Source organism: Hemicordylus capensis, chromosome 5 (genome assembly GCF_027244095.1).
Source record: "Hemicordylus capensis ecotype Gifberg chromosome 5, rHemCap1.1.pri, whole genome shotgun sequence".
Lineage (NCBI taxonomy): Eukaryota > Metazoa > Chordata > Lepidosauria > Squamata > Cordylidae > Hemicordylus > Hemicordylus capensis.
The window spans coordinates 103,334,309-103,359,272 of record NC_069661.1 but is presented as its reverse complement, the minus strand read 5'-3'; the positions used below and the strand labels follow the sequence as shown (position 1 = coordinate 103,359,272).

The window sequence follows — 24,964 nt, the reverse complement described above, 5'->3', positions numbered from 1 at the left end:
GACAGAAAACAAGGACAAAATAACTCAAAACATTTGGTTAAACTTCTGTAACAAATTTTCTTACAAACATAACATAAAGATATCAATCTCATTACAGTATTGTGCATTAAGCTATTTTTATCTACTGTTATATTTTTCAGCCAAAGAAGCATTTGAAAAAAGGATTACTCCTATAATAATAGACAACACAAACATACAAGCTTGGGAAATGAAGCCTTATGTTGCTTTGGTTAGTATCCTGTAACATTGAAATGAACGCCTATTAACCTTCCTGCATGTATTTGTAGATGGCACTGTGGTACTTCACACACATGCTCTCCAGCAGCCTATTCAGATGATATGAGGGGAAAACTGGGATGATTTGGATCCCATATGCTCTCTGTATACATACAACGGGAAAGAATATGATCCCAAGGGCTACCCCTGATTTTCCTCAGTTAAAATTATGGAGATGAATATAATCTAAATAAAGCTTTGGTGTCTGACATTTGGAGAAACTGTGATTAAGTTCTGAAAGCATTTGGCAGGATTATGTTTGTGTTCTGTGAACTTTGATAATAGAAAGCAGATATCTGCATAATGTGTCTATGATAAACATACATAATATTGTGTAGTTCTACGTTGCGGCTGGGAGTTATAGCTAGCTGATGAGATGCTTTCCAAAGTAAGACTTGATATTACTTTTAAAATTGGCAATATTATCGGTTTTTTGTTGGTTATAAAGGTAGAATAATGTCATGTTTGTGTTTGGCACTTTTATTCAGTCACAGCAACACAAGTATAAAGTTATATTTCGTGAACCAGATACCTGGTGGAAGTTTAAACCGAAAGAACTTGAAAGGTAAGAGAATTCTTACGTTACAGCCCTTGAGGGCAGGGCAGCCACATAATCTATTTCTAGAAAGAAGTTGAGTAGGAGTGAGGATAGCTTTTACTGGACCCAAATATTTATATATTGTGGATTGCTGAAATGCTCTAAATTGAATCTCTGGGCCCTTTTAGATGTTATGCAAAGCCAAGATTAAACTTTGGCTTCAGGCAATGTCTCAGAGCCTCAGAAACACATGCTCCTCCCTCCCGTTTGTGTGCAAGCCGTGGAAGAATTTACTACCAGTTACAGTTATGGTTAAAAATAAGCTAGGATTGGTTATGATGTCTGAACAGCCTTATTCTAACCAGAGGCTTTAAGATGAATCACAACCTGAACTCAAGGTTTGATGCTGGGTTCAGTCCGTGGTCTGGGAGACCTCTTGTTAGAATAAGCCGGGATTCATTGGCTTGGATGTTACACCAATCCTCACTTGTTTGCAACCACAATTGGTGATAGAATTATTCCACAGCTCATGCATGAAGGGGAGGGGGTAGCATGTGATTCTGAGGCTACATGATGTCTGAACCAGCCCTATGAGACTACTTGGAATAATAATTTGTGACTTGCAACTTTAGTTTCTATAGAACTGGACAGTGACTTCAAAAACACTCTCTGACTGTCAAATATAGTGATTTTTTTTAAAGAGCCTCAAGAGTAGATACCAAATGGTCTGGAGACAGTTTAGACTAACAACTTTATTGTAGCACCAGCTTTTATAGACTACAGCCTGCTTCATCAGACACTTAAAGTGCACTGAAGTCTAAGAAAGCTTATGCTATTATAAATGTGTTCATCTTTAAAATGCCACAAGACTATTTGTTGTTTGCTGCAGCAGACTAATATGATTACCATGTTTTTGCTGCAGCAGGCTATCATAGCTGTGCAAATTTAGATACTATCATTCTGAAACTATTTCTGCATCTTGATGCTAGCAGACTTATGACATCTGAGGTCTGGGATAGCTCCTTCGCTCTACTTCAAGTTCATTGTTGAGGAAGTAGAATGCTGTGACCTGTTGTACAAGAGCTGATTCAGATCTTCCAGATATGAAGTGGTGAACAAAAGCACTGCTGATTCTGATCCCAGAACTGTATTTTGATCTTTTCAGTTCCCTTTCTAGTTTCTGGGCCATTGCTCCCTGAAGTTAAAGATGCCTTCAACTGAATACATCTTCCTTGCTGTTAATTGTTTCCAACGCTGTAATGAAAGTGGTTTAATGACATTAATAAATGTAACTATTCAGAACTACTCCACTGAACTATAAAAATAGTTCAGTGGAGTTTCCACCCCCAACATGGAACAATTTGTCACCAACTAGTCACACAGAAATTGAAAGTAAAAGTTTTGTGTTTGAAATCTCCTCTACCTAGTATGAAACTCTACCTAATTCTTTGTAAAGTATTAATTGCATCATGTAATATGGAGATGTGTATCTAGGCTTTCAGGTTACACAGTCCTCCTCATTAGCTTTTCTCAGCTGCTGTGGGAAGACATCTCGTATGGGTTATCATCCCGAGCTCGCTCGAGAGAGGCAGGACTATGTAAATAAGCTACCAAGCCTGTAAAAGCCTCGGAAGGATAGCCCCTCCCAGTTTAGTTAGTCCTGCTAGCACTCCAGAGTAGACAGAGAACAAGCCTTTCCTGACTTTTTCCTTTCCACATCTGGTAATTCCGTTCCTTTCCCTTTCAAACCTCTTCAAGCCTTTTTACCTCAGCTTTGCCTTAAAACCCCCCACAAAAAACCACCCTCGATCTCTCTTCTCCTCGTGTTGCTGATTCTGTCACTTACCACTAATCCTCTCAACTTCTTTCTCCTCTCGCTTTTGTTTCCTTTCCCTTCCCTGCCTAATGGAGCCTAGAAGGGCCGACATTTTACAGGGCATTATGCCTAGGGCAAAAAAGCCTACGTCGGCAACAAAAACAACAAAGTCCCTGCACCACTGCGTGCAGGTACTGGCTGGAAAGAACGGCCCGCCCCAGGCCACTGTGCATTCATCAGGCGCAGCTGCAAGAGAAGACGAGCAGGGCTCTACAGACCTCCGACAGGGAGCAGCGATAGACAAAAACGCGCGAAAACGCAAGGCCCCAGTCTCTCCTTCAGCAGACCCTGAGCGGCAAGCCCAGGCCCTCGGCAGGGCGCTGCTTAGATCTGCGGCAGGAGGGAAGGCAATGGTAGATTCGACAATAGGCGCAGCAACCCCCTCTGAGGTCTCTGAAGCGTCCGACAAGGAGGAGGAAGATATATCCCAGCAGCCCATTAGGAGCAACCCAGGCGGGGGAACCCGTGTAGTGGAACCACCCCAACAATTGCCACCCCAACCGCAACCTCAGGCACCTGTTCTACAGGTAGAGTTTTGCAGCCCCCCTACATTGATTCCAGTGAGCCAGGGGCAAGGAGGGCCGGTCTCCCCGGGAGGGGCAGAACCCCCAGAACCACCCAGGAAAACGGTTGTCCCACGCCCCCCTCCAGTAGGTGAAGTATCTGATGAGTGGTGCCAGTGGTTTACCTCTGTGATAACTACCACTCTGGAAAGCCAGCATTTGAACAGGAGGTGCAAGCCCCCTCCCCCTCGACCGTCTCTTCCTTTTATTTCAGACTCCTCAGGGTCTGGTTGCTCTTCTCCCTCACCTAAAAGGAGAAAGAAGAGTCATAAGCATAAGAGTACACACAAGAATAAAGCCAACAAAAATAAGGAGCACAGGAGGAAACCTTAACAACCTTCCCCTGTCCATTCTTCCGAGGACTCAGACTATGCTTCTCCTGATCCTCAACCAAACAGACTGGTGGACCCCATACAACCATAGAGTCCCACTGGGGGAGGAGGGGACCCCTTGGGTCTGGGTCATGATCCCACTGATCCAGACAGGGAGGATGGGGAATGGTCGGATGGGAACAGGGCTGAACCTTTACCTTATTCACGCAGATTGTTTCCAGCTGAAGATTTTGCTAACCTGTTTGTTAAAGCCTTGCATACCTTAGGTCTAACAATTGAAGGTTTACAGGACAATACAGCCCCAACAAGGGAATCTCTGGTGCTTCCGACTACATTTACACCTGAGCTTCTGTTCCCTTTACCTGAGACTTTCTCTGAGGTTTTGAAACAAGAATGGCAGGCACCCGCTATCCAGAAAAAGGCTATGTCTTTGGCTAACAAGCACTATGCATTCTCCACCATGGCTAGCAATTTTTTTCAGACTCTTCCAGTCGATGCACATGTTGCAGCCCTCACGTCAGGGGCAGTACTTCCCCAGGACGGGGAGTCTGTTCTGAAGGACCCAACAGAACAGAAGCTGGAGTTTCATCTGAAAAAGAACGAGTGCGTATCACTCTCAGTGCGGGCTTCTGTAGCTGCCTCTATCATCTCAAGAGCATCTCTGCTTTGGACAGACGAACTGTTGCAATCCCCTCCACCCGAACCATCCAGGCAGAGACAAATTGCGCTAAAATTACAAAAGGCTCAAGCGTTCATAGTGGATGCAATGCTGGATTCCATGCGTTTTGGTGCCCTGGCAACAGCGAATAATGTGGTAGCCAGACGAACGCTTTGGCTAAAGCATTGGCAGGTGGACGATCCAATCTATCCGCGATTCCCTTTATGGCAACCAGACTTTGGGGGATGAAGTCCTCAAGGACATCCTAATTGAGACAAAGGACAGGGAAAAGGTCCTTCCTTCAGCCACAAGGAAAGAAGACAAGCAGCCATACAAAAGGACCAATCAGCCCTTTTAATCCTTTCGTTCCTACTTGTGTAACAATGATAGGGACAGAGACAACAGGAACCGACGCAACAATTGGAATAGACCACAATTTAACAAGTCTGCCTTCTCCAAGCAGAATCAGTTTGGACAACAAGCCAAGCCCCGTCAAACCTCGTGACTTGTCTGGAGTAGGAGGTCGCCTCTCTCAATTCTCTCATGCTTGGGAGAGCTCCATGTCAGACCAGTGGGTCCTGCAGACGGTGCTACATGGCTGCGAAATCGAACTAACCTCCCAGCCCAGGGACAGGCTCATGCCTACTCCTCGGTCCAAGTCCCATCTGAAACACTCAGCCATGCATCAGGCCATCAGGCACCTTCTGGCCATCTCTGCCATAGAACCAGTTCCTCAGGATCAGCTTCATCGTGGAATTTACTCAATCTTATTTACCGTGCCCAAAAGAGACAGTACTTTCAGGGCAGTATTAGATCTGAAGTATCTCAACCGCTGGGTACGGAAAAGAAAGTTTCACATGGAAACTCTGCGTTCTATTGCAGAGAACCTACATCATGGGGATCTATTTTCATCCATCAACTTGACAGAGGCCTACCTCCACGTGCCAATTCATTATCGATCCAGACATCTGCTTCGTTTTTGCTACCAGGGGCACCATTACCAGTATGTAGCAATGCCCTTTGGCCTTTCATCAGCGCCAAGGATTTTCACGAAAATAATGGCCACCCCCGGTAGCCCACATTCGACTTCAAAAAGTCAGACTGTTATTTTATTTGGACGATCTTCTTGTTCAGTCAAAAGAGACTCCAAAAAGGGACATTGACATCACCTTGGACGCTCTGGACTCTCATGGCTTCATAGTGAACGAAGCCAAAAGTCACCTATCTCCAGCTACTCGACTGCAGCACCTGGGGGTCATCATCGATACGATACAGGACAAGCTTTTTCTTCCAGAGGAATGCAAACAGAAGCTCTTGGGCCTAATACAAGTAGTGCTATTGCTTCAAAAGATTCCAGTCAGAACCCTTGCCCAACTATTGGGTCTGATGGTGGCAACTCTGGAAGCTGTTCCCTGGGCGTATTTCCACCTTCGCTCCTTACAATGGTTCTTACTGCCCTTCCAGGAAGACATTGCGAGCAAGAGTCACAGGAGGGTCTCTCTGCCACGTCTTTTGCAGGATTCTCTGGGGTGGTGGCTGATTCCTCACAACCTGGACAGGGGGAGACCATTCCTATATCCACCCAGAATCATCTTAACAACAGATGCCAGCCTTCGCGGCTGGGGGGCTCACTGCTTGTACAAATCAGCTCAGGGCACTTGGACCTTGGAAGAGAGAAAACATGGCATGAATTGGCTCGAACTGAGGGCCATTCGCTTGGCTCTATTGGCCTTCAAGCCTCTGGTACGGGGAAAGGACATTCTAATCCGTACAGACAACATGACAGCCAAGGCGCACGTCAACAGACGGGGAACCAGGTCTCAAGCACTCCACCAGGACGTGACGCTCTTGCTACAGTGGGCCGAGATCCATCTGACATCAATAATAGCCCACCATGTCAGCGGATCACTCAGTGTACAAGCAGATTGGTTGAGTCGTCAGGAACTACATTCAGCAGAGTGGAAACTCATTCCCAGAGTATTCAGGCAAATCACCAGAAAACTGGGTTGCCCACTTGTAGATCTCTTTGCGTCCAGTCTCAACAACCAACTACCACGCCTCTTCGCTCGATTCCCATATCACCAGGCAGAAGCAGTGGATGCCATGTCAGCCCCGTGGCCGCCAGGGCTGTTGTATGCCTTTCCTCCGGTTCCTTTCCTGAGCAGGCGGTTGCGGCACTTTCGTCTGTTGCAAGCACAGGTTCTGTTGGTGGCACCATATTGGCCCCGTCGCCCGTAGTTTACTGAGATTTTACATCTCGCGGTGGACGGTCCCTTCTTCCTTCCGGACACGTCCTGGCTGATCTTCTCAGCCAGGGGCCAGTTCTGCACCACAATCCCAGCTGGTTCAAGCTTGCCGCTTGGCAACTGAGCGCAACATCCTCAGTCGACAGGGATATGAACCAAACGTCCTGAACACTATTTTGGCATCTAGACAGTCGTCAACGAACCGAATATACCAATCCACATGGAGAGTATTCCTTCGTTGGTGTGGTAGATGTAAGCAATCTCCAAACACATGTTCCTTGCCAGAACTTATGGCATTCTTACAGGACGGTTTGGACTCAGCGCGAACACAATCAAACGCCATGCAGCAGTGATAAGCCCTCTCCTGGCATCATTCAAGGGAAAGAATATCTTCTCACCCCGATTTGAAGATTTCTGAGAGGTGCTACACTTATTTCTCCACCGGTGGTTCGCAGGTTTCCGACGTGGGACCTTCACAAGGTGCTGAGGGTGCTTCACGCCCCTCCCTTTGAGCCCATACGTTCCATTCCTTTACGCATTCTGTCCATGAAATTAGCCTTTCTAGTAGCGATTATTTCAGCCAGAATGATTTCAGAACTCAAGTCTCTTTCAGCTGTTACTCTGATTCCAGATCCTTCGGTGCTCCCTAAAGTCGCTTCTATTTTCCACAGATCACAAAATTTGATATTATCGTCGTTCTGTCCAAAGCCGTCACATCCCAAGGAAAAAGACTAGCATAAATTGGATATCAGACGCTGTTTAAGAACTTATCTATCCAGAACTGAAGCCTTTAGAGTCACAGACTTGCTTTTTGTGTCATACTTGCCTTCCACCATGGGCCAGCGAGTATCGTCAGCCACATTAGCCCGCTGGATTAGAGCATGTATTGTATTGGCTTATGAGGTTCAACACCTGCCAACACCCTTGAGGATCACAGCGCATTCCATCAGAGCAGCAGCCACAACAGCGGCGTTTTCTACCAACGCACCTTTGGAGGAAATATGCCAGGCAGCTACTTGGTCCTCTCCATCAACCTTCACAAAACATTATAAAATTGATTTGCTGCACTCTTCTCAGGCTGCATTGGCAGGCGTGTTCTCCAGCACGTTCTTCCTTCCTAGTAGCCGGGATGTCTCCCTCCCAGGGTCTGTCAGCTGTGGCATGTCCCACACGAGATGTCTTCCCACAGCAGCTGAGAAAGGAGCACTGGTCACTCACCGTGAAGGCTTCTTCTAGCTGCTGTTGTGGAAGACATCTCGACCCACCCAGGACATCCAGGCTTCTGGGACTTGTTTTTTCTATTCTGATAACTGTATTAACTACAACTTGTACTTCTTCCTTTCTAGAAGCTTAGCTTGCCTACTTAAACTGGGAGGGGCTATCCTCCCGAGGCTTTTACAGTCTTGGTAGCTTATTTACATAGTCCTGCCTCTCTGGAGTGAGCTCGGGATGATAACCCACATGAGATGTCTTCCACAACAGCAGCTAGAAGAAGCCTTCACGGTGAGTGACCAATGCTCCTGTCTATAGGGAAAGTATTCTGCTCCAGCTCTTGAATTGCAACATCACAACAAGCCGTTTCAGTTAAATGTTTAGTATGTTTCTCAAATGTATTAAGACAGGGGTTCTCAACCTGGGTCCTCAGACATTGTTGGACTACAACTCCCATAATCCCCAGCCACAATGGCCAAAGGCTATTTGTATGGGAGTTGTAGTTCAACATCATCTGGAGACCCAAATTTGAGAACCCCTGTATTAAGGAAACATCATTCCATCTTGTAATATGCATTTATTGTGGTGTTTGCATCGCGATCAGGATCAGGGTCTGTTGCTTTCATAATAATGGGTTCTGCGCCTGTACAGGACCATTTGGGCAGAAATCGTTAGCTCCTCGTGGCACGGCGCCTAGCCCACTCCTTGTATGTGGTTCACTTCCATTTATTTTGGCGGTTTGGCAATTCTCCCTGTCAAGGCCTTGTCCATTGCTGCCCCTGGACTTTGGAATGTGCTCTCTGTTGAGATAAGCACCTCCCCATCTCTGGCAACTTTCAAAAAGGCACTGAAGACATATAGGTTCACCCAGGCTTTTAATTAGATTTATAGTTTTAATACTTTTAATGTTGGGGTTTAAATGATTTTAATGTTAATGATTTTAATTGTAAACCGCCCAGAGATTCAAGTTTTGGGTGGTATAGAAATATGTTGAATAAATAATAAGGATTTAGTCTGCCCTTTTGTAGCAGTCCTCGATGCCGTGCTTGAGATCAGTGGTATGAGCGGTTCGGCTGGAGACTTGTAGTTCAACATCTGGAAACCCAAGTTTAAGAACCCCTGTATTAAAGAAACATTGTTCCATCTTGTAGTGTGTGTTTATTGTGTTGTTTGAATCTCAGATATTCTGTTCTTCAATTTAATGTTTAGGCGAAATGTTCATGGTGTATCCAAAGAAAAGATCAAAAGAATGTTGGAACGGTATGAGCGCTGCCTGACTGTTAGTTCAATTTTGAATTCTTCAGTCCCAGATGAATTGAAAAGTGCAACTTGTGATGAAGTTCTTCATCAGGAAAAGGAGCCGGGGTAAAATGAACATGTCTGTCTTTATTTCCAAATATGAAACTTTAACTATATTTAGCATGAAAGCAGCTGTCGGGAGTTTGGCTAAGATCTTCCATCATATATTGTCCCCCAACAGTGTTTTTTATTAAAAGCTCTGGGTTTAGGAAGGGGAGAAGCAATGGAGAGTGTAAAGTCCTTATACAAATAACAAAGTCACTGAACTTGCTTAAAGACAAACGTATTGTGGCATAGGTTTTGAAGCGTATGCCTCAATATACATCACTTTCACTTTTATCGTTGAAACAACTCTGTGATGTAGGGTCAGCTGAGAGATGCTGACTGGTCCAAGCTCACCTAGTGAACTTCATGAGTTAGTGGGGATTTGAACCTCTTCTATTCTTTAAGATACCACAAGATTCTCCATTGTATGTGCTGCTTCAGACTGACGTGGCTATCCCCTTGGAATTTATTTATGTTTTATTTATTACATGTTTATCCTGCCCTTCTTTCAAGGAACTCAGGGCCTTGGTCTCCCCTTTTATCCTCAATACAATCCTGTAAGGTAGGTTAGGCTGAAAGTGACTGACCCAGTGAGCTTGACTAAGTGGGGATTTGAACCAGAATCTCCTAATTCCTAGTCTGACACTCTAACCACTTCACCATGGCAGTTTACAGTGTGTTGTGCTTCTTGTCACATATTCCTTAATGCTATCAAACTATTAACTTTTTGTCTTTTCTTCTATGGGAAGATGTACTGTCGAATACATACTACAGTGTTTTCCTAGACCATTGTCACCATCTTAGCATTTTTAAGACAACTTACTGTATAAAGGGTTTGCTTAAATTAGAAAATTTGAAAACCACTGGAATAGGTATTGTTTTTATGAGCACAATGGAACAATTATGTGGAGAATGTTTTAGCAGAGGTTACATGGTTGAGGTATGCATGTTTTTTAAAAGACAGTGTTCTTTCTGTTTGCCTTATAGAAAGGAAGAGAGACCTCCTCATGGGAGCAATGGAGAACCCTTTGTTTGTGTATCAACAGAATCTTTGAAACACACAGAACTAAGTATGGATGTTATGCATCTGTTAGACAGAGTTGCACTGGAAAATCAGAATCTTCAGGATGAAAAGAGAGCAAGTGGATATAAGTTACTAGAATATAGTCCTGAGGGCAATATCCCTCTAGGTGACTTGGATATATGTATATCACATACACAAGAGACAATGAATCCTGTTCTTGAAACGAAAGTAATTAAAACTGACCTAGTGAAGTCTGAGGAAAGTTCAGACACACATTTCTACATCAATGAAAACATCCAGGAGTGCAGTGACAAAAACTTAGAAGTTCAAGTTGAAGCAAATCCATGTAATGAAGTGCTAAGAGAAGCAGAATTAACAGAGAGAGAAAATGTGAATGAGGGAGATTTTGAAAAATCAATAAGGCCAGAGATACTAAACTTTGTGGGAGACTGGCCAGTAGAAAAAACTATTGGGCAGAGGGTGAAAAGAGCTAGAAGGCTAGAAAAACTGACTGTAAAAAGTGATGAAGATGATAGAGGTATAGGTATGCCTCCTCTTGATTCATTGAAGGTTTTAGATGGAAATGAAACATTGGACCTGATTAATATTTATGAAGAGCTACCACTTGCTGAAAATAAGCAGGAAGAGAATGGCCAGTCTTCCACCCATACATCCATTGTTGACACAGCAGAAGATACATCAGAATTGCTAATACTAGGAGATTGGCCTGTCCAAAACTCTTTAGAACAAAGACAGCACAAAAGAAGAACACCTAAGAGAAGCATTAGTGAATCAGAAGAAATTAGTAGTAGCCAGTGTGATATCAACAAAGATGCAGTGAACATAGTGGCTGTCCTTCCTGAAACATCTGTAGGCACAGAAGAGCTACATGTCTTATCAAAGAAGGAAAGTTTTCAGGCGTCTGAAATCTCAGTTTCTGAAACTATTAGTGAGAAAAGGCCTATACAGAATAAAAGAACACGTAAACATAACAAATTAGCCCTGACATTTACCAACAGTTTGCCCCTCAGCAAACCAGAAGAGGAGTCATCTGTCTTAAATTTTCTGGAAGAGAAACCTAATGAATGCAGTTCAGCAGAGCCAAGCAAGTATTCACAAACAGAATCCCAAGACTTTGCTCTCCTGTGGAGGCTTGAAAGGAAAATTATTGTTTCTGAGGATACCAAAGTGTTACATGGCAGACTAGATGGATTCATACCAAAAAGTGTAGATACTGCTTCAGATTATCTAGAAAAAGTACCCTATAAAGTCACCTATGATAAAAGCACATATGTGGAGGAAAGTGAACTTGTCAGTATTGATGAATCTGGGGATCTAAATATTTTGTGTAAACTTTTTGGATCCCTTTCATTTGATGCACTCAAGGACTTGTATGAAAGATGCAACAGGGACATTGATTGGACTACAGGAATCTTGTTGGATTCTGCTGAAAAGATGTGCAAAGATGATGATGTTGAATGCTTGCAGGACACAGAGATTCAACCTCCTGGTTTGATTCTTGACTCCAAGGAAGATACTAACTGCAGAAAGAGACTTGCAGCCACTGAGGAAACCACCCAAGTATCTGTAACATCTCAGAACTTGGATATAATTAATTCCTCAGTTGATAGTGGAAATGGTAAAATTTCAGACTGTTCCAAGTTAAATGCTGAAATACCCAACTTGCTAATGAATGTTTTGTCTGCTCCTTCAGTAGAGAATGAAAATTTTAATAATCGTGCTCCAAGAGTTCATGTAGAAGAATCAGAAAATGATAAACCTCTATTAGATATGATAAAAATATATACAAAAGAGATTAACCCTGTTAAGTTACCAGAAAATGAGCAACAGAACATGAACTCCCATGTTGAAATTGACTTTGGTATTCTTGTCACAGAACCCATTGATTTTAATGGAGGTACCACAACTTTGAAACCAGTTTTCGATGTAGATATGGATAACAGATCTTCAGATAAACATCAAGAGTGTTCAGAAGTAGAAAATGCAGCTGTTCAGAAACAATTGGCTGATGCAGTACTTTTGGAGGACTTTGCAAGCAAGGAAGGCAAATTTGAGGCATATAAAGAAACTAATTGCAAGCCAGTATTTTCATCTGCAGCAGAAAATGAAGACAATAAAATGCTTAACCAAAATGAGGATAGAATCAGGTTGCTGAACCCCAAACCTGCATCAAAATCTGTGGACATAAATTGTCTGGAACTGGTCTTACCTCCTGAACTAGCCATTCAATTAAGTGAAATATTTGGACCTGTTGGTGTTGATTCAGGTAATGACACCATAGAATGTTTTAAATCTATGTGCATTATAAACTGGGAACTGATGAGATTCTGTAGTTAATACATTGTATGAGGAATTCAAAAATGTGCAGTTATGGTGCTTGAAACAGCAATATTTGCTATATATTGAAAAGAAACTTCCTACACAGATTGTGAGCCCTATGGGGTCAGGGGGCCATTTTAGCCATTTTATTTATTTATTTTAGTTTTTTTTTCTATGTAAACCGCTTGGGAAACTTGTTGAAAAGCAGTATATAAATATTTGTCATACACATTCACCTGACGTCCTATTGGTAGCAGCTAGGCCACCCAACGTCAGGGTAGTGGAAAGCTTTTCCTTGCTTAATTTTTCCCTATATGAGGGAATTACAGCCATTCACTTCTGTAGAAGAAAGTAAAAGGGCAAGTTCAGGAATATCATTAAGTTAAGGGCTAAACTTGTTCCCCACTGAGCACAGGATCTAGTGATAATTGGCTTTTGCCCTCTCTCATATGTTCACCTTGGTTTTGTAGGTCCTGAGAGTCATGGAAGGTCCATGAGAGTTCTCATGGAGACCTGAGCTAGTAGCAACTGAATAGCTCTGTCTCTTCATCTGCATATCCTCACTTTGGGTTCTGTTTCAAAACAGTGGAAACTAGCTTTTGAACAATTCAGGTAGAATTAAATACTACTTAGATTAGATGCATTTTACCACATTTCCTGTGCTGTTTATGAATTGAACTGAATTTCAAATACTCTTACGTCTTTCTGCTTTGGGAGAGACCCTATGTGAATTAATTCAGGAAATGATAGATCTGGATTGTGATCCGTTGCATTCATAAGGAATGAGTTCTGCACCTCTGTAGCGACCTTGTGGGTAGATTTGACTAGCTCGTCGTGGTGCCCATTCTGCCCTGCAACATGCTCTGTGCTTTCGTTGATTTTGGCAGTTGAGGGTGCCATTTTCTCAGTTTATTTTTGACTGCCAAAGTGTCAGTACCTCATTGCTGACCCTTTGGTACAACTAGATTCAATTGACTAAAAGGAAAAAAAGATATTAAGTTCCTATTTGACTACAGACAGCATTTGACTAATCTAACGGAATATGGAATGGTTTTGGTTTTTTGGAACTTTCTAAAAGCGCTTTGAGGCCACTGCCTCAGGGCACACCCTTATCGGCAATGGAAGCCAAAAAAACATTCAAATGTGTGGACTTCCGGGCTAAACTACCATCAACTGACCATCATGATTCTTGTTTTCTGTGCTTAGGGGAATAGCACAACCCAGCAACTTGCAAAATATGCTGTTCTTTTTCCAAGCAAACACTTAACAGTCTGGCGCTATGGACTTGGAGCGGCGCTTTATGACGACTCACTTCATCCTCTGACGCCAAGACCAAATTACCCCTCGATATCGTGGTCAGATCAAGCTCGATGCTGGAGTTTACATCGAGCCCGCAGGAACTGCTATAATGCAGTCTAAAACCCCTGCAGGAAACACAGTGCCAAAATTCAAGAGACCGAGGGAGAAGTCGGCGCATAGACATAAGGACAAGCAGAGGAGGTACTCCGCGGATGAGTAAGAGATTCCTAGATGACTCGTAGAGATTTACATATCCAGCGGTATAAAAATATGATAAATAAATGAAGAGGCGGATTGCCGTCCAAGAAAAGAGCAGACAGATCATTCATTTCTGTGGTTTCCACCATGTACTGATGAATGTGTTGCCCGAATAATATGCAGAATTCAAAATATGGAAGGCACAGTATGCATTGCTGTGGCCATGGTCAGTGGCTATTGTAGGTTTGCAACAGCCAAGAACTATTGCGGGATTTATGCTGCACTCAACAGATACCATCAGTACTTCTACTGTTTCCACTGCTTGCCAGACTGCAGATGCAGAGACACATCACCCAGTGCAGCCGGAACAGCCTCCTGCTCCTGTACAGCCTCCTCCAGAGACTCTGGAGGGGTCAGTGTTGCCACCTAAAGAGAGTCCTACGCGTCCATCAGTGCCAAAAAAGGAAAAAAGAAGGAAGGCGCCTCAGATAGAGCAATGGAGATTATTATTCCTCAGTCTCGCAGAACCTGATCCAGATGGGGCAAGCCACCCTTCAGACCTGGATCCGGCATCGGATGTGCTACCAAAGACATCTACTTCACCCTCTGAATTGCTTAAAAGCCTATCCTACCCAGATCAGGGAGATGGCAGAGACACTAGGCCTGGACATGAAATAACTGGAGGCTGACTTGAAGGACCCTGTCTACAAAATTATGGCATCCTCTAAGACATCACATCCAGCGGCACTCCCAATGCTGCCTGTGATTAGTAACGCAGCACAGACTGCATGGGAGGTGCTACAGACCTTCACACCAATGTTGAAATGCCTAGGAGGCTTGTATAGAATACAAGGATAACACTTACCTCTTGTGGCACCCGGTGCCGAACTCATTAGTCATTGATTGTGAGTCTACATCTAAGTCAGGATGCCGCCATACGACACCTTCAAATAAGGAAGGAAGAGAGATAGACGTTATGGGAAGAAAAATCTAATCCACCTCAAGTTTAGCTATAAGGATTGCAAATTATGCGGTTTGCTTAACAAGATACAATCATTAATTGTGGGATGCGTTGCTCCAGGACTCCACTGCAATGAGCCCAGAGGAATTTCAGGACAGATTTGCAGAGGTGTATGAGAAAACTACTGCCATCACTAGGCACCAGCTCAGCACCTTGAAGCATTTAGCCAAGACTGAATCATGGGCCATGGTAACGGCAGTGGCCATGCACTGTCACGCATGGTTGAAATCCACAAATATGCAACAGGATATGCGTGACCATGTGGAGAACTTGGAATGCTTTGGAATGCTCTCTCAGTGGCCATTCGCTCCTTCAGACTCCATCACAGTTTTTAGAAAGCTTCTTAAATCTTGGCTTTTTACCCAGGCTTTTACATGACCATTTCTATGCTGTTTTTACTCTTGTGTCTATGTGTTTTTATGCTTGTATTTTATAGTTTTTAAATTAGATTTATATTTTTAGCTTAATATTTTAATTGTCATTTTTATTGTATGTTTTTAACTTTTGTAAACCGCCTTGGGGTTGTTTTTAATGAAAGGCGGTATAGAAATTCAACAATAAATAAATAAATAATAATAAAACTTGGCCTTCAATGGGAAAGGCTTGTTGAGTGAGAATACAGACTCCACTGTGGAGTCAATTAAAAAATCAAAATATGCAGCAAAGACTTTTATGGCAACGACCTCAGCATCCAATGCACCATCATGTTACCTCTCATATGGGAGGCAACAGGCCAATTACCGACAACAAGACCAGAAGGATTTCTGTTGTCTTGTTGGATTGTTCTCTTCAAGGAATAGACGCGGCTGTTGAATCAGCCAAAGCTGATAGGAAGCATTCCTGGCCATAGCCTCCACCTGAGATACCAGGGTGAGGCCTGGGTCCGGGAGGACTCCCAAGCTGTGTATCTGCTCCTTTTGAGGGAGTGCAATCCCATCCAGCGCAGGAAGGTCTAACTCATCCCTCAAACTGAGCCCTTACAATGAGCACCTCTATCTTGCTGGGATTCAGTTTCAATTTGTTATCCCTCATCCAGCCCATTACTGCCTGTAGACAGGCATTTAGGGAATGAATACCATTTCCTGATGATGAAGATGAAAAGGAAAAGTAGATTTGGGTGTCATCAAAATAGTGATAACACCCAACACCAAATCTTCTGATGACCTCACCCAACAGTTTCATGTAGATATTAAAAAGCATTGGTGACAGAATGGAGCCTTGAGTGACTCCATATAAGAGCTCCTGTTTGGAGGAGCAATTTTCACCAAGCTCCACCATCTGGAATCTACCCAAGAGGGGAACTACTGCAAAGCAGAGCCCCCTATCCCCAACTCCATCAGGTGATCTAGAAGGATACCATGGTCGATGGTATCGAATGCTGCCAAGAGATCCAAAAGAACCAGCAGAGTCACACTCCCTCTGTCAGTTCCCCGATAAAGGCCATTCATCAGGCCGAGCAAGGCTGTCTCAATCCCATAGCCAGCTCTAAAGCCAGTTTGAAATGGGTCTAGATCATCAGTTTCCTTCAAAACCGCCTGGAGTTGTTTGGCCACCATCCTCTCAATCACCTTGCCCAACCAAGGGGAATTGGAGACTCGCTTGCCAGCAATTCCATCAAATTGGCAAGCCATGCCCAAACATGGCAACACATAACATCAGACCAGTGGGTACACAGCTATCATGACTGATTACACTTTAAAGTTCAAGATTATGCCTCTGTTCTAGGGCACAAGATACACAAGAGTAACTCCTATATTACTGGAGGAAGTGCAGGTGCTGTTGGAAAAGGGGGCAATTGCCCCAGTGCAGTGGACAGATAGGATGTCCAGATTTTACTTTCATTACTTTCAGATCCCAAAGAGGGATGGGAGAATCCGGGCAATCATGGGCCTTTGGGGTCTCAATTTGTTTGTGCAGACACACAGGTTCAGAATTATTTTTATTTATTTAAGGACGACATTGTAGGGAATACTGCCTCTCCTGTGCAAGGAGGAGTGGGCAGCAGCATTAGACTTGAAAGACGCGTACTTCCATATTGTAATTCAGAAAAACCACCACAAGTTACCTGTGGTTTACAGTGGGTTCTCCCTTTTGGGTTATCAACAGCCCCGCATGTGTTTACAAAAGCTATGGCAGTAGTGGTGGCACACTTATGGATGGAGGGCGTTGTGGTGTATCTATATTTAGACTGGCTTCTGGTAGAGGACGACAAAGGAAGGTTACTTTCGCAGATCTGCTTTGTATTACAGTAGCTGCAGGATCTTGGCATCAACGTCAACTGGGAGAAGTCGAACCTGGAACCACAAAAATGCATAAGTTGCATAAGGGCAATACTGGATGTGCACTTTAAAAGAGCATTCTTTCAAATAGAGCAATATCGGCAGATCAGAGACCTGGTTTGCCTATTCAACAAAGCTCCAACACAAACTGCCTGTGATGTACAAAGGTTGATGGAGTTAATGATGTCCTGCAATGCAACTGTGTGTTACACACGGAACGTGACCGCTACAGCTGTTGTACCTCAGACACTTTGGCCCCAACGTGGACAGTCAGCGGAGGTTGCTGATTCTCCCACAAGGGTTCCTGCAGTCTCTGTGCTGGTGAGCAATCTGCTGAGAGGCGTCCCTTTTCAAACCCTTAGCCCCACACAATGGGTGACTTCAGATGCATCTCACCTGGGCTGGGGGAGCCTATTGTGCCAAACATCTGGTGTAAGGCCAGTGGACAGGGCAATAATGGTGCCAATGCATAAATTACTTAGAGCTACTGGCTGTACTTATGGCACTGAGGGCATTTGAGCCACGACTATAGCATATCTCAACCGATGGAGGGAACACTCTCCCAATCCCTTTGTGAGTCTATGGATATGGAAATGGTATATCTTTCACAATGTGTACCCTCTGACCATACATATTTGGGGTGTGGACAGTGTGTGGCAGATGACCTCATTCAGTCCATGCAGCACTACCAGCATCACGAATGGGAGACCAACAGCATCTCCCTGAGGCAGGTGTTTGGCTTATGGGGACAGCCGACCGTGGACTTGTTTGCGACTGCTGCCAACAAAAAGTGTCCAAAATACTGCTCATGTTCCGGTGTACGGCAAAGGTCGCTGGGGGAAGCATTCCAACGTGTGGGACAAAGGACTCCTTTACCTGTTTCCACCACAGCCACTTATCAACTGTATGCTGGCACAGATCATGTGGGAGAAGACAACTGGTATTCTGATGTGGTGGCCTCGCCAGCCATGATTTGCACCACTTCTCAAACTCTTGAGGGGTACTTTCCACAGATTCTCACTGCATCCAGATCTCTTGATGCGAGACAGTGGAGCGGTCCAGCATTCAGATGTAAGAACACTGCGGATGACAGCATGGAGAGCTGGCTTCTAAAGAAAATTCTAATTAGCAATAGAAAGTCATCAACCAGAAAGAACTATGGTACTAAGTGGAAAAGATTTAAGGAGTATGTGCGCAAAGAGGGTTTCCTTCCTGGAAAGGCAACACTAAGACAAGTTCTGCTTTATATGACTGCTTTGAAGCTCACAAGATTAGCAAATGTATCCCTCATGGTACATTTGGCAGCTATATAGAAGCATAAGGGGTGGAATGGTGCAATGATTTCCTCGCATCTGGACTGCAAAAAAATTCTAAAGGGTGTGAACAACTTATACACACCAATACGAAAGCCAATGGAGCAATGGAGTTTGTCTTTGGTTTTGTCAATACTTAACGAAAGTCCATTTGAACCTCTTAATAAGGCTCCCCTCAAGTGGGTCACCTTGAAAACGGTGTTCCTAGTAGCCATTATTACTGCAAGGCGTGTAAGTGAGCTGATGGCATTGCGCATGGACATTCCTTATACATAGTTCTATCCACATAAAGTAGTCATGCTGTATTAGGAACGACAGAGTTCCTCATCAAAGACTCCTGAGGAAACTTGCAGTCGTGGGATAAGGGGACCAGTACATGTGTGGATTGCTAACTGGTTGAAGGACAGGAAACAAAGGGTAGGTATAAATGGAGAGCTTTCACAATGGAGGGAAGTAAGAAGTGGGGTCCCCCAGAGATCTGTACTGGGATGATGCTTTAAAATTTATTCATAAATTATCTAGAAGTTGGGGTAAGCAGCAAGGTGGCCAGATTTGCAGATGATACCAAACTCTTTCGGGTAGTGAAATCAAAAACGGATTGTGAGGAGCTCCAAAAGGATCTCTCCAGACTGGGTGGCGAAATGGCAAATGCAGTACAATGTTGGCACGTGTAAAGTGATGCACACTGGGACGAAAAACCCCAACTTCAAGTATATGCTGATGGAATCTGAGCTGTCGGTGACTGACCAGGAGAGGGGTCATGGCGGACAGCTCATTGAAACTCAATGTACGGCAGCTGTGAAAAAGGCCAATTCCGTGCTAGGGGTTGTTAGGAAGTGGATTGGGAAAAAAAACTGCTAATATTATAATGCCTTTATACAAAACTATGGTGCGGCCACACCTGGAGTACTGCATACAATTCTGGTCACCACATCTAAAGAAGGACATTGTAGAACTGGAAAAGGTGCAGAAGAGGGCAACCAAGATGATCGGGGGCCTAGAGCACCTTTTTTTACAAGGCAAGGCTACAACACCTGGGGCTATTTAGTTTAGAAAAAAGACAACTGTGGGGAGACATGATAGAGGTCTATAAAATCATGCATGGTGTGGAGAAAGTGGATAGGGAGAAGTTCTCCTCCCTTTCACTTAACACTAGAACCAGGGGTCATCCCATGAAATTGATTGCCAGGAAATCTAGAACCAACAAACGGAAAGTACTTTTTCACACAATGCATAATCAGCTTGTGGAATTCTCTACCACAAGATGTGGTGACAGCCAACAACCTGGATGGCTTTAAGAAGGATTTGGAGAACTTCATGGAGGAGAGGTTTATCAATGGCTACTAGTTGGAGGGCTATAAGCCAGCTCCAGCCTCAAAGGAAGGATGTCTCTGAGTACCAGGAGTAACAGCAGGAGAGAGGGCATGCCCTCAACTCCTGCCTGTAGGCTTCTAGCGGCATCTGGCGGGCCACTGTATGAAACAGGATGCTGGACTATATGGGCCTTGGGCCTGATCCAGCAAGGCTGTTCTTACGTTCTCATGCATTGGGAGCAACAATTCCGGCCAAAAATAGTGACAGAATTCCATCCAGATCAAGACCTCACATTACCTACCTTTTTCCAGAATCCGGACTCACAGTTGGGAAAGGCACTGCATACTCTGAATGCGAGATGTTCTGTGCTGTACTATCTAAAAAAGACCAAGAAATTAGAAAAACGAAGAAACTGTTTGGCTTACAGAGGTACTGCCAAGGGACAGCCAATATTGCAACAAAGTCTCACAGATTGGTTATTGGAGTTAATAGTGCAGGTATATAAGCTGCAGGGTGTATATCTACCACGCATCATACGGGCCCATTCAACTGGGGCGTATGCATCCTCGGCAGCACATCTGACTAGAATCTATATGGCTGATACCTGTGCGGCTGCAACATGGTCATCACAGCAGCCATTCAGAAGGCATTATGCCATTGACCTGCGATCTGCTGAGCAGGCAGGTTTTGGAAGGAGTGTTTTGAAACAGTGTTGCTATAGGCTTCAGGGACTACTGTGTCTACCACCTTGGTTGGAAGCTAGTTAATCACCCATTCCTTATGAATGCAATGGATCACGATCCAGATAAACAGGTTGTTCACCTGTAACTGATGATCTGGTCGTGATCTGTTGTATTCATACGATTTCCCGAACCTCCCCACAACAGTAGTAGTAGCAACATTTGAGTGTGAATTGAGTGAGTGTGTGTTTAAAAAACCCACTTAGCAAGTATAGACACTGCAAGATCATCAGGAGATGGCGGTCTGCAAGAAACCGAGAAAATGGTGCCCCCAACTGCCGAAACCAACGGACGCACAGAGCACATGCATGCAGAACGGGCACCACAAGGAGCTAGTCAGTATATCCACAAGGTCCCTGCGCAGGCACAGAACCCATTCCTTGTGAATACAACAGATCACAGGTTACAGGTGAGCAACCTGTTTTTTCTACAACATACAAACTGACCTTAACCATCACAAGCTCCTCCTCCCTATCTGCATATGGAATTCCCACTGCCCAGTCAGATGCTTCTGCTCGTGAACTCTCACGACAGCTGCCACACATGGGATTAGCCATGGGTATGCCTTAGACAATTAGATAGATTAGATAAGATTAGATTTGTATAGTGCTTTATCACCTTGTGTGTGTCTTTTCCCCCCCCCATAAGGGTCCCTAACATCTGAAGATTATGTGGTTCATATTGACCTGAATCTGGCCAAAGAAATTCATGGAAAATGGAAGGCATCTATTATGGTTAGTCAGCTTCTTTTTAAAGACAGATCTATGGCTATTGTTTTGCTGTATGTGGTTCTCATTAATTGCAGATGTATATAAATTTGCTGCCACTTTTGAAATCTGATCCATAATTTATAGAATATGTAGGACAGCCAAACAAATAGCACTGTTAAATTAACATACTCCAAAATAGATCTCTTAAATATATAGGCAGACTAATTTTTCAAAAAGGAATCTGTAGTGTAACTAAAAAGAGGGACATCTTGTCTTCCCTAAAGCATGTTTTTTGTGTTGAAGAAGCAGAGGGTATTTGATATTTTTCAGTTGTTGGTAGGTATGATTGACAGTAATTTCATATGAAAATGTATATATTGCAGGAGCTGTAATAATGAAAGCAAGATGCATAGTATATAGAAGGTTCAAAACCTTACTGGCAAGTTAAATACAATTAGTACAAGTTTAGTCAAAGGCTAATCCTGTTCCATTCAATTCAATAGGACTTTTTTCTATTGGTTTCTACAGAGCAAGACTAGACCAAAGTAAATATATACAGAATCACTCCCCAAGACTGATATATAGGTTTAGTTTTCAGATTTATGTTGCATAAGATTAACTGCAATAGCTAAAACATATCAGAGTTTCTATTTTATAGGTGGCTTATTTATTTAAAACATTTTAATGTCACCCTTCAATTGTTCCACCATGCAGTTTCCAATGAGGAAAAGAAAACAATATGATCACAGTAAACAAATCAGTAAAATGAAAGGCCAATTAAGAGTGAATGTTAAAATCCAGTGATTCATCAGATGTAAACAGATGTTGTATGTTAAAAGGGGAAGAAGAAAAATATATCTGCCTGGTCCTGGAAAGGCCAATGTGTAGATTCCCGTTAAGCCTCCCCAGGAAGGGATTTCCATTATTGGGTCACCACTTCAAGAAGGCCCTCTCCTTGGTTGCGATCACCTCATCTTAGATTGATCTTCCTTTAAAGACAGTGCCCTTTTGCAGTCTTCCTTTCCTATATCTAGTAGGATTCAGTATTTTATTGGTGAGGATGACTGTTTTAGCTTGCTATTCATGTTCTTTGAAAATTGAAATTAGCTGTTGTATTTTTGCAAACAATCTGAACCTGTCGCAGACTAGTATGGTTGTCTAAAAAAATTTTGAATCTAGTTTTTAACTAGAACATCATTTGAGTTTCGTTAAAACATACTTGTGTGTACTGTTCACTAATGTGAAAATATTTTAATTTAGAAGCGACAGAAGAGAGAAGAGGCATTGCAGATGCTGTTTGAAGATGGTAAGTATGTACTGTCACTTCCATTATTTAGACTAGATGGAGTATAAGATGTTCATCTGTGGAAGTATGTTCAAATGATTGCTTGACATAACACCATGACAAATCCACTCAGACTTTGTTCCTCAGCTATGTAAAAGTCAATATGCATGCATATTAATTCTCTTAGCTGGCATGCGTGTCTAGGATTTGGCGGCAGAACTCTCGCAACATGCCGTGAGAGTTCTGACTGAGAGGCCCAGCCGAGTGAGGAGGGAGGAGGAGACGGGGAAGAAAGTGGCGGCGGTGGTAGAGTGGGGGAGAGAAAAGCTGCGGTGGGGACGGCGGCGTGTGGGAGGAGAGAAAAGCAGCGGCAGGCAGATGGGAGGGAGAAAAAAACGGCGCGGGTGGGTGGCAGGGCCCTTCTTGGTCGCCCGCCACCAGGTGAAGGCTCTGTGTGCGGGGAGGAATGGGAGGGGGGAGGGCTGGACGGAAGGGGAAGAGAGGAGAGACCAGGGCAGGAGGGAGGGGGAAACAGCCGGCCCCAAAGTGCCACACAGATGCTCTGTGCGCGGCTGGCTAGTATATATATACTTATTTATCTATGCACATGCTGCCCTTCATCCCGGGATCCCTTGGCAGTAAGCAAATCATTTTTTTAAAACCAAGCTAGAATAGCAGCCAGTGGACAACTAATACTAACCAAAAGTCTGGGTATTAAGGAGTAGTCTTTAGCCACCTCCAGAAAACTGAGAGCAAGGGAGACATGAAGATCACAGTTGAGAATGCGTTCCAGAACCTAGGGGCAACTGCCAAGAAGAACATTCCACATGCTTGACAAATTTCAGCAGGCATCAGAACACAGAGCAAGGCCCTCCTGGTTGACTTAGTCAGGTGCATAGAAACAGGTGGTGCTTTAGGTATCTGGGGAGTCATTTAGGGCTTTAAAGGTATAATAACCAACACCTTCCATTATATCCATAAATCAATCAGCAGCCAGTGCAGTGCTTTCAAGACTGTTGTGATATGCAAGCAGCTCCAGATACCAATCTGATTGTCACATTCTGCACCATCTGTAGTTTCCAAGTATTTTCTAAGGGCAGCCCCACATAGAGCGCATTGCAATAATCCAAATGAGACTAAGTCATGAGTGACAGGGGCCAAATCAGCTTTCTTGAGGAAGGGATGCAACTGACACACAAGCTAAAATTGTACAAAGGCACTCGTGCCCACCACCACCACCTGATTCTCCAGGAGTAGTGCCAGATCCAGGAAAATCCCCAAGCCATGAACCTGCTCCTTCAGAGGGAGTGCAGTCCCATACAGAATAGGCTGATGCCCGCACATTACCAAGGATCTTGTCTAGAGCTTCAACAGAGTTGTCTGACCTGGCTGTGGGAAGCTCCCTGAGACGATACAGTATATAGTGTGTTGTCTCTGTGTATAGTGTGTGTTAGGATAAAATGGGATAACCCAATATGTGACATTCTGAATTCATGGAAGAGTGGCACAAACGTGGGTTTTTTAAAAAATATAATGTAAATAAATTACATATGTTTGCGGCTCCAAGCACATCAGGGTGTCATACATGCAGTTATCCCATTTTATCCTAACCTGCAAGGTGAATTAAGCTGAGTAATGGCAACATGGTCAGGTTTATTCAATAAGCTTGTCAAACGTTTGTTCTTCTGACAACCCACAACCTTGACTATGTAAACTACTTTGAGAATTTCAGTTGAAAAGCATCTATTATATTTATTTTCCTGGGTGTGCCATGGAATGTGCGTCCTAGCGCCCAGCTGATTGGCTGGGCACCAGCACATCCGGGAGACCAGAGATGGCGGCGGGCATGGCCAGGGAGGCAAGCAACAGGCGGGCCCGGCTGCAGAGAAAAGTGATGGTGGCGGGCCCTGTGGCGGGCTGGCCGCAGAGGGCGGCGGCGGTGGCGGCCCCGGCTACAGAGGCAGCACTCAGCCCAGTGGCGGGCCTTTCCATGGAGGAGGCACTTGGCCCGGCAGCCTGGGCCCAGCCGCAGAGATGGCCGGAGACTGGGGAGGAGAGGTAAATGCCGGCCCCGAAGAGCGCACAGATGCTCTGTGCGGGGTCAGCTAGTATATAAATATTCCTAGAAGTAGAAAAAAATTAATTTCCCTTACCACCACCACCCTGGTTAGTTATGGTTGTTTTTAACATTCTACAGGAGACATGTTGGTTTGAAGAAGGGTATATAGTTATCTGTGTTCATTTTCAGCATTTTTGGTTTTCTAAAAAGAGCCAAACAATACTGTGCAGCCATAAAAAAAGAGGAAGCATGTATGTAAAATTCATGAAAACCGACAAAGAGGGAGCAAACAATCCATGACGCTGTGCGACAGAGGTGCACCAGTGTGGACTATCTA

At 44.0% G+C, this 24,964-nt stretch overlaps 1 protein-coding gene and 1 long non-coding RNA gene across 18 annotated transcripts in view; one reads left to right on the top strand and one right to left on the bottom strand.

Annotated features, from left to right (window-relative positions):
• Nucleotides 1-24,964, top strand: part of N4BP2 (NEDD4 binding protein 2) — an 85,009-nt gene that overhangs the window by 31,662 nt on the left and 28,383 nt on the right. For all 16 annotated transcript variants that reach the window (XR_008307796.1, XM_053252029.1, XM_053252028.1 and 13 more), the window contains 6 exons: nt 141-229; nt 765-841; nt 8,911-9,066; nt 10,033-12,356; nt 21,222-21,307; nt 22,544-22,589. Coding sequence is in view for 15 of the 16 variants with exons in the window: in XM_053252029.1 (XP_053108004.1) it covers nt 141-229; nt 765-841; nt 8,911-9,066; nt 10,033-12,356; nt 21,222-21,307; nt 22,544-22,589 (2,778 nt within the window). In the remaining variant the exon portion in view is untranslated. The remainder of the gene's footprint in view (nt 1-140; nt 230-764; nt 842-8,910; nt 9,067-10,032; nt 12,357-21,221; nt 21,308-22,543; nt 22,590-24,964) is intronic.
• Nucleotides 33-23,355, bottom strand: LOC128326009 (uncharacterized). 2 transcript variants are annotated; one of them, XR_008307798.1, is made up of 7 exons: nt 23,269-23,355; nt 20,135-20,210; nt 18,083-18,315; nt 16,993-17,221; nt 14,772-14,850; nt 3,379-3,500; nt 33-2,068 (listed from the first exon to the last, which is right to left on the bottom strand). It is a non-coding gene; the product is annotated as an uncharacterized LOC128326009 (long non-coding RNA). The 2 variants fall into 2 exon arrangements; XR_008307797.1 differs by having other exon boundaries at nt 18,083-18,286.